Source organism: Mercenaria mercenaria, chromosome 9, assembly GCF_021730395.1.
Source record: "Mercenaria mercenaria strain notata chromosome 9, MADL_Memer_1, whole genome shotgun sequence".
NCBI classification, from domain to species: Eukaryota; Metazoa; Mollusca; class Bivalvia; order Venerida; family Veneridae; genus Mercenaria; species Mercenaria mercenaria.
This window is the reverse complement of record NC_069369.1, coordinates 35,647,418-35,658,249: the sequence shown is the minus strand read 5'-3', so window position 1 is coordinate 35,658,249 and position 10,832 is coordinate 35,647,418. Positions and strand designations below refer to the sequence as shown.

The 10,832-nt window shown below is 34.4% G+C and overlaps 1 protein-coding gene across 1 annotated transcript; it reads right to left on the bottom strand.

The window, feature by feature from the left end:
* Nucleotides 1–520: 520 nt before the first annotated feature.
* LOC123546902 (uncharacterized) lies at nucleotides 521–2,377 on the bottom strand. The gene has a single exon (XM_045333545.2). It carries the CDS (start codon nucleotides 1,792–1,794, stop codon nucleotides 1,123–1,125), a length of 672 nt encoding a protein of 223 aa, XP_045189480.1. The 5' UTR covers nucleotides 1,795–2,377; the 3' UTR covers nucleotides 521–1,122.
* Nucleotides 2,378–10,832: the final 8,455 nt, after the last annotated feature.

Here is a 10,832-nt window from a genome sequence, read left to right as displayed (position 1 = left end):
TATAAAATTAATTAATAGTCGGCACGCTGTTAATCGGAAGTATATGAGGTACAATGTAGTTGTACATAGCCTGGCTCCACTGCTGAATGGTTATTTTTTTTCTAATTACTGCAAATATTTTGTAAGTGAATTGTAAGCCTCTGTAATAACATAGTTCGGAGCAAGGGGAAATAAAAGGTGTCAATATAAAACAACCTGCTGCAGTTACTTCCACTGTTCATGGGAAAAACTTACGTATGAGAAATACGGACGGACGAAACGGGAGTCAGTCTAACTCGGAACCAGAATATGTGTAGGCTTTATATATTTATAATCCCAAAATCTATTAATTCAAAGCAATTTGATCGGTTTATCCGAGACGTTTATACAATGATAAACCCCTGTCTCCATGCGCTTATTTCAGGATAAAAATCGAAAAACGGCGATAACTTTCTTATTTCTGAACGAAACATTTAAGTGTGAGTACTCGTTTTCTTAGTTAGATCATTTCATATCCAATTATCATCGTTTCCATATAAAATTTGTAATGTTTTATTCGAGCAGCAAAAATCATTAAAGAAAGAACATTTTCAACGTGCAGTCCCTTTTGGGCTTTATTCATCGTGTGTGTTATTCTGCAGGGTTTACACACGCATGAGCACTAGAAAATATTAATACTATGGTAAAATAAAGTAAAAATAAAAACCCAACAAGTTATCTGTAATTAATTACAAAGAAACATTGCTCTGGTGCTTTTCGCCTAAATGTGATAATAAATGAGCAAAAGTCACTATAAGTGTATAAAATATTTTGAAATATAGTATTAATAAAGAAGAAAAACACAACATTTACAAGTTAGAGAGAAAAACAAAGTTCCGGAACTTTTCAAAATCCAATAGTTCTTGACCACCTTCTGTTCTGTATCGAACGACAAGTCCTCAACTCTCATTAATGCATTCGCTAACATTAATCAAAGATAAATACCAACTCAAATGACTAGCAAAGGAAGATGTTTGTAAATGAAAGAAATCTTGCTGTGCAATCTCATTATCTCATTGGCTGACTTCCATAGTTTCCTGGATGCTAATATCATAAACAACGGAAAGCATTTTTTTTTAAATTAACACAGACTGTTTTAACTTTCTATACTGTATATTCTAGCAGAATGTCGTACTTGTTACTCTTACCGAATTTCACATTTAATTTAACCTTACTTCCCGGTGGGTAATTCGTCTTGCCAAAGTCTATGTATCCTTCATAGATATCCGGTTCAACTTTATCAAGTTTATACCAGTCGTCGCCGGCCTTCACCTGAACATCTACGGCCCTAGGAACGTGATAGCGGAATTTAACCCCGGATTGGCATCCCTTTTGAATCATTCTGGGTTCAAAAACAAAGCAGCCTTCCTGTTTCCAAAGAGGATACTGTTTGGGAAACGGTTCCACATATTCATCCACGAACTTAACGTGCACTAGGTAATTGTACACGTTGATGAAGTTGGGTCCAGCCTGGCTACTCGGTAGAGCGTAGATTTCGAATTTGTAAAACCCTGGCTGAGACACAGCGATATTAAAATGCATCGAAGTGCCCATATTTTGTGCAAACACGCAGTTATTCATTTCTTGAATAGGTTCCATACGCTTAAATTTTGTAGTGAACCTCGTCTTCTCGCTCATTCCGATGACAATCTCCACTTTATTTGTATCCAATCTGATCACCGGCTCGGGATGAGATACGTTCTTAAGCCCATATTCTGCAAACTTCGCCTGTTCCCCAAGATATCCTTCGGTAAGATATGGAATATCGTCCGCCATTGTTTAATTTGAACTTTAAAATTATGCCTTCACTATAACAGCTTCAAAATAAAGTAATCCTTCTAGTCAATCCTTTATTGGAAGCGCAGTTTTCTTTAAATTCCAGAAGGCGTGTCCCTGCTTCTAATTTCTCATAGATTTCGTTATCAGAAGAAGTAAATAATTTCTGTGTGTATCTCACTTAACAACCCACACACTCATATAACCTGTACAGTATGTATGATCACAAAACCAGCTAAGTGTGCGCAGGCTATAAAATCACTTTCAATATATACTTCCCCACAACACAATATAACCAATTCTTCTTTTCGCCGAATATTTCGCTTTACCTTGATAACCCACGGCAGATGCAACCCACATGTATCATTTATTACGGTAAATTGTTATTGTTACTGCGTATTTTATAGAATCATCAAAGATATTCATACCCAACACTCATAACGTGCATAATAACATTCACTCTTTATGCATCACCTACTAAAGTTCAAGTTCGCTACTTTATTTAGCCTTGAGCACATTCGCAATCAGTCATTTGTGAAAGTGAAATAATACCGAAAAGCATAAACTCCTATACAGTATTTTCAAATACCTGACTGGTTTTATAATGTAAATATTTATGAAAGAATTAGTTTCTGCCTAAATGGCCGTAAAGATTAATGTAACCCTGTTGCTATCAAGGGCAATCATATGTACAATCTATAACACCAATGAATATCATGTTCCTGATATACATCTAAATATATCTACGAGAGGCCAGAATAATCTTGGGATTCTCAGACTTATTCCATGCAAAATACAAGGCCGCCAGGTATCTGCTGGGAGAAACTGGGAAATACACCGTAGAATTTTAATTACGACTTCATAACTGTAGCTATGTACTTATTGTTTCAGGAAACGCGCCGTATTTTAGAGATTCAAAGTATTTTATTGCTCGTATTAATTAACTAAGAAACGTATTTCATCGACGCTCGCTTTAAATTTTCTCTAAAATTCATTTTCCAAAGCAATATTTGATAAAGAGGTATTAGAGAGGCAAAATAGCCGGGTAAATCGACGCTATCAGAAGCGAGTAATGGCTGAATGGTAATAATAACACAAATATATTTTATATGCCTGTATCCCAGACTAAAGAGAAATTCACGTTTAATATCAAAACATATAAAAGGATTAATCCGAAAATTGAATAAAACTTTTATTTCAGGGTTCAAATTGCGTATGATTCAAAGTTGACATTTAGTAGATTAATTTTACAGGGTATATCGTCTGCATGGCAGCCGTGATTTATCTGTGGGTTGTTTACGTGATTAATGGAATGTTTCGGATAATGAGTGCATTTGTTGTTATACATTTTGTTAATTTAAATGTTTTAAGAAAGTAACCACACGAAAGTGAACATATTTCCAACCATTCTAGAATACAAAATGAGACCAAATAAAAATGAAATGTTGTACAAAGAAACTGGCATCGGAGGCAAATTCTTTAAGTATCCGGTAGAGAATAAACAAATACGTATGATTATATATAAATAAAATAAACAGAGGAAAGGCAACCAGTATCATCATATAAATAACAACGTGTCATTTTTGATTAACTGAAAAAGAAAAACAGCAACATCTGGTTCATTCAACTAGTCTTTTTCGAAAGGACTTAATTATTGAAAGAACTATTAAAGGGACTAACACACACATTTTAGGCGAAAAATTATTTCTCTCAAAAATCCATAAAAAGTGAGTACTCTAAAAGTGACTAGTGGTACAAACTTATTGACATAAGATTTTTGCAAGATATTCTTATAAATAACCAAAAATGTTGTGCGGAAGGAATTAAACCGTTGCAACGCTTTTGAATTAATGCAGAACATTTACATTCTTTCATTTTTACCAATAGCTTACTTTTATTTTGACCCACCTTATCATTTTTCAGTGTAGTATATATATATACTATGCCAAACTTGGTGGAAATAAACATACTGAAAATGTTCATCCAAACTGTGGGCGAGTGGCTTTAATACATACAACTGTTCATGCCATTGACACTCCCAAAAGACATTTTCCATAGATACGCCAATTCCTACAGAAAAAAGAAGATTAGTTTGTGTTCAGACCCTACGTTTTGTTCACATGATATAACTCCTGAACATATTCAATTTTGTATAATTATTTCCTTTTTCTTCTCAAAACATTGGATAATCAGAGCCAAGAAACACCGGTCTGATAAATATTAAAAAAGATTATCTAGCCTGTAGCCAGACTAAAAAGCCATTATTGATAAATCCTACAGATAAGCCATTATTTATAATTATTATATACCTTACTATAAATAGTAACAAAAAAGCCGTTAAAACGGTCATCACGAATCCATAATGGCGCAGTGTGCCTCACGAGCGATAATCATAATGGCGCCCCCTACCCCCGGGTAACCAGAACATCAGCGCGTTCTGACGTTGACGTCATGTAGCAACGTCATTATGGCGGGTGAAAGGGTGCTGAATTTCATTTTCAGATCGATTTTCAAATATTGATGGCATTGTTGATGAAAAAAACAATGCAAATGATGCTTATAAGTTTTTGGAAAATATGTAAAATGAAAATAACAAGATAGATATGAAGCAAAGGTATATAATGAAAAGGTCATTAAACGTCTGGTTGTGCCTTCTAGCCATAATGGCACACCTAGCTAAAGCCCTCGGGCAATTATGACACTAGGTTTTGCCATTATAACAAGAAGGCACAGCCCAGTCATATATTAACCTCTTAGTACTACAGATAAGCCATTATTGACAAGTCCTACAGATAAGCCATCTTATCAAAGCGTAAAACTGTAAGATGTGTCGCTTGTCTAACAGAGAACAAGTGCCGTCGAATTTCCTACAGCAGACGCTAGTTCTACTTGTAACAACGAAACATTACACCAGTTAATGTTGCAGCACTGCCAGGTTGGCCACGTGCCCGTAATTCATTTAACAATGCATGCAGCGTGTACAAGGTAAAATCTTTGGCATGTGCAAATGTTGTCTTTTAAGCAATTATGTCTTCATGATTTAGCAATTCTAGCTTCTCTACTCGCACTATCAAAGAAAACTCGCGTAATCAGTTGCAATATGTTATTTTTTGCCCATTTCCCCCCAAAGTAGAAAGTACTTACTTTGGAAGCAATTAACCGCATCAACATAGCATTCTGACCCTAGTAGAGTTATGTGGCTACAGCTAGTAATGGTGGTATTGTGGTAAAAGGATTTTATTCAGCGTATAGAGAAATATTTCTGAGATGAATAATTTCTTTTTTTATTATTTTTAATGATTTTACTTTTGTCGATGTGTTACATACTTGAATGGAGATGAATATGATGTATTCAAAGCTATAAAACGCAAGGTTTTATTTTTGCAATATTGCATTTTAACTGTTAAAATTTTGTTAATTACTTATAAAATTATCTTTCAAAAATTAAGAAACTATCAGCAATCATTTCCGTTTAAAACCAATTTTTTTCATTGTCATATTTCTTTTTATTGATCACAGTTCCATACTTTATAACGTTTATAACGTTCTTACTGAAATATCTCGCCATTCATTGCAATAATGTTTATTTACAACAGAGATTGCCGATTGCAATAATTCATAGTTTTTGTGTATGTTTATCTTGGAGAAAAACAGTGATGCCACATGTAGAACTTTGCTGACTTTAATTACCTTTTCCACCGGAGTTTTATTGCTAAATGATTGAGGTTATGGTAGCAACATTATGTTCTGATTATAATCAGAAACTAAAATGGTTCTACGGAAATATTATAGTATAAATATTATAGTATAATTTAGATACACATTTGAATGTACAATTTTATTGGAAATCAGGTCTTCCAGTAATAATAATAATAATAATAATAATAATAATAATAATAATAATTATAATTAAAAGATATTTGTAATTTTCGTACCAAATCCCTGAAAAGGTTTTGAGGAAAAAGTACAAATTTGAGTTTGATTGAGTCTGTTCATGAGAGGTGATGGAAAGCGCACAGCGCCTCACTCCCCATAGCACCTTCCTAGCGGAGAGTTCTATTACATAGATATTGAATGGACCCCAAAGTCTAAAGGACAAGAAAATATAACAATACTGAATCCTAGTACGGGAAGACTTTAAACATAATTCAAATATCAGACCTAATTTACTTTATGTTCAGTATACAAACTTACCCCCTACTTGAACAGTATTGCTATGATTTATGCCCTTTAGGATCAGTCCGCTCAATGCTGTTGTATCAAAGAGTTTCATTTAAGTCCGTTCAACTTAGGAGGCGTTTGTTTGGTTATGTTAGTTTAACAATATTATATCATTCTTTGATTTTGTGGTATATCACGTGATAGTCAATAACGATTATTGCTTTACAATTAATTTTGAAAATAAGTTAGTCCCAACATGCTTTTAATATTTGATTAGTTCATAAGACAGCATGATAACGTAACTTTCAACGAGATATATATGCAATGCATAATATCACTGGTAACCAATATTTTGTTATGAAGGTGAGACTGCATACAATACATTCATTAACGGCAGGTAAACCTGTCATTTAACATGTGAGCAATGATTTCTCGCACATGTTTTTCTCAGTTACACTCGGCTATTTGCCGGAATGCTCTTTTACTGAAGTATTTTCACGTCTCCTAGCATGAGAGCTTGAAGATGATAAGAACTTAATAACAAATGTTTTGTTTTACATCGTAACCAGTGTTATCACTGAATGGGGTTCATACCGCTACAACGCCGCTTTGTATGCGGTAACGAAACCTGGAGGGGACTCAAAACTGTTGTATTTTTAGATATTCAAAATTTCGAAAAACGCCATTATGCGACGTGGTTTTTGTAGTCTGGCTACCGACTAGATAATCTTTTTTTTTTTTAGAAAAAAAATCTGTAAATATTTCCAACTTCATCAGTCCTGGCTCTGATTATCTAATGTTTTGAAAAGAAAAGGGACATAATTACACAAAATTTGAATAGTCTCAAGAGTTCTCTCCTTTGAACAAAACATTAGGTCTGAACACAGACTATGGTTTTTGCAACTTTATTGCTTTTCCCTTTAGCCAAAGCATTTCTGTAGCCTTGGCACGGTTTGGATGGGTAACCCGTGACTGAAAGAAATAAAGTACTTTAAGTACAGGTTTTTACTGACTGCGAACCGCAATATGAAAAATAGAACGTAGTTGAGAACACTACATAAATAGCCGCTACAACATACCTTAAGTCTACCGACGGTAACAGGGTTTCTTCCCCCACTGGCGCCTTTATTCCTACCGTTACCTGTGCCTTTGGTTTAGCTTTTTGCGCAGCCTAGGTGAGTTGGGATTTGTGACTCGTTCCAGAAACAGTATTCATTACTTATAAGTACAGGCTGTAGTAACAAAGCTGTAAAACTAAACTACAGAAAAAATAGACGAATTGCAATAGGAAAATAAAGCAATGCGTAGGAAACTGGCCTCTTCTCTCATACCCTCGTGGCGATGGATTCCATCAGGAATGAGGTGTCGAGAGTGATTAATATAAGTTGTAGAACAATTGACCTGACATAAATTATGTATAAAAACAACATTGGCCCTATTTCAAAATAATATCACATATATTTTCCTTGCCTGACAATCGACCAAAACTGTTCAAGCAAGCTGTGAAACATAATGTGAGCGATCAAGGGCCATCTTGACCCTCTTGTTACTACTGCATTAATTTGTGTTTATGAATACATGTGTTATATCAGTGTGCACTAGTTAACTCTTACACGTACTCCTTGTAACCATCAGGTGTGTTGTGCGGGTGACTGCGCTTTTTGAACGTGGCATTTTTCTGACTGAGCTTTTGTCTTTGATGCAAATCAATTTTTGACAAAAATACCCTTAAATACCAGAGATAGAAAAACCACGCCGGTTTGATCTATTCAGTCGCATATATATTAATTAGATTATTAACCACAAATCTGTCGATAAAGGAGAAACTTGATTTATCGTCTTGTTCCGTCAACGCGTAGTGCTGTGCGTTAAGATGAAAAACAATCCACTTGAAGAGACAGCTAATTATAAGGTTTGTCTTTTCTTGCCACAAATAATGGATTTTGACGATCTTCGTTGTCACCGAAGGTGTAAAATTTACATACCTCCCCGTACATTGTGAGCTAGAATATTGTGACAGAGTAAAAATGTTAGAAAAATGATAATGAAAAATACAAAAGAACGAACTCCTTCTTCTACTGGAGATTAATGTATTACTTGCGTACACTTTATAAATCTATGTATTCGAATATAGACAGTATTTCCCACTGCTATTATCAAGCCTTGAGCTCCTGTATTGAAAATTAATCTTCATAATATCTTACATTATGCAAGTTTACTGGAAAAAAAAAACACGCCAGTTTTTGTTTGGTCAACAATCAAATGATCACGTTAAGTTACACATGGAATGTTTCTGCTGACGGATTGTTAATTACTTCGTTACAAAGACCTTAATATACTGTTCTAGTCAGTTCATTTTGACTAAGTTCTTAACACGTGAATATTTCTCAGCAACAACAGGTATATCTGTCATTTAACGCGATCACCATGTTTCTCTCATGCTTGTCTTAATTACAGAAATTTCCTCTTTTCAAACTATTTCGCGTCTGTCTACGAGTTAGCTTGAAAATAAAAAAAGGTGCAGATGCTATCATTATAAACAGGTATACCTGCGCTGTAATTGTTTCAAGGATTGTATTGTTCACAACGTTAATAACGGCACTATATATAACGACTAGTCCCAATTTAATGTTTCCAAACATGACAAGTTTTAAACACTATTGTTTTTAATAAAAACCTACTCCAGTGGATGCTTGCGAGAAAGGGATTTTTACTTCCTTTTGTTTCGTTACATTTATTAGTTACGCTAATACCTCGCGAACTAGTCCGAGTCTCTGTGGCCGAATGGTTATGGTCGCTTATATCAAATCAGTTGTCACTCATTGCTGCAGGTCCGTATCTGACATAACAACAGTTATAGAGTACATTTTTAACACAACACTAAACTATTTAACGTTTTCTTACACAAACATAAACTAACGTTGTTTTATAGCAAATTACCTAGCTTATTATACATGTATATTTCTGCATTAAAAGTCTTACCTACCTGAAATATCCATTGTATTACGGAAAGGGGCTTAATTTCTGGACAGAGAACACTTTATTTTTGTTGTTAATTATCCTCGAAGAAATGGTGCACGACTTCTTTCTAACGTATTTGAAATAATATCCGAGTATTAAAATTTTTAACGTATTTAACAAACAAAAAATTTTGCAGTTTGAATGTCGATGTATTTTTATTGAGAGGTCGCTATTTGCAAAGTACAGTTAGATAACGTTCAAATTTTTGTCAGCTTTAAAGAAAAAACTGAGAAACAATTTATTGTAAACGACATTTTTAATCTTTCTCGAATACAAGAAGGAAAGTAGGGCCAGTCACCTGAAGCCAAGCCAATATCATAAAGGTATCTTGATCAGTAACTGGATGCACATATTCAGACAAATAATACACTTCGCAATTATATGTACAAATTCGGTTTTCTTTATCACAGTTTGGAATATTTTATCGTGTTATAAATCAGCTTGACCATAGATAGCATGACTATTTCTGTAATAACGAAAAAGTGTCAATCAAAGACAAGTTCATAAATAGTTCATAAATAGTCAAAAGCTATAAAACAGTATGTTTAAATTTTGTTTGTCGCACAATATTGCAAATTCATCAAAAAGAGGACGTGTACAGAGGCATGTGAACGATATGCAAATAAACGTTGTTTAATTTCTTTTTGTAAAAACGAAATAGTGTATTTTGATGATAACTAATCCTTAAATTAGAAAATGGGAAAAATCAGCAACGACTTCTGACATGCTTCTATTTAAAGTGACTTGTTCTTTCAATTTAGAAAGTCACTACAATATTCAGTGATACACTTATCCTTATTTGATAATAAAATCTATTAGAAGTGCATTTGGATGCATATAGCGCAACGAAGCAAAATAACAGCAGACTCGGTTTGATTGAATCTGTTCATGAAACCTTATAATAATCCCAGACGACTTCCATGAGTAAATTAATTCCATCTCAACAGCAATATTTTAGTATTGAATAATAAGACTATCAATTCATCGTGCCCTTTATCTGACTTGAATAAACGCGGTGTTATTAGTCACCCTTGCCTGAAATAATACTCGGAGGAAATCCGATGTTTGTGGTTTTAAATGGGTACAGGGGATAGTAAATTTGAAAAATACGTAAAATGCGTTGATACTAGTGTGAGAAAAAGTACAATTGCGAGAAATATCAGGGCAGAGGAGAGCTCGTGTATTACTTGTGCTGATACATGTGCTATATTTAACATGATGTGGCCCACGAATGCAAGTGTGCATTTTAATGTAAAAGGTGTCGTTGGAAAGAGCGTATGATAAGCTAAACGGAGATACCTTTGATTTGTCACTAAGCAAAAGAGGAAGACCAGGACAGCCTTATGAGTATAACTCTCTCATAATCATGGCCGTTAATTGCTGCTTGGAATTTTTTTCTTAACTAAAACCGTCATCAAGCCCTAACTACTTTACCGATTTGGCAGCGAATCCCCTCAAAGTTTAGTTTAGAGTCTTAATACAAAAGCTTTTTTTTTTCCATTGCAACAGAGCAACAAACACTTGTATTGCAGTGCACCGTTAGTAAGGCTTGTAAAGTTCTCTGCAGTTCTCACTTGCCTTGAGCCGTGCTTATATAATACTAGTACATCACTTGTTTCATTAAATGTTTTACACCTGTGCACCTTTAAGGAGCTAGTGAGTGAGTTGGGTTTTACGGAGAATCGACAAAAAAGGGTCATATATCGCCCTTGACCTTAGTCAGGATGGGAACTAATGTTTTAACTAGCCTTTGTCAAAATCCAGATGAATCAAAAAGAATCAAATCAATAAAATCTGTAAAAAGATCCCCCGGCAGCAAAGAATGCAACCAAGAAGAACAACAGCAGACTCGGTTT

Excerpts from the sequence above, each read along its gene's own strand:
- LOC123546902 (XM_045333545.2), bottom strand. The coding sequence starts at position 1,794 with ATGGCGGACGATATTCCATATCTTACCGAAGGATATCTTGGGGAACAG.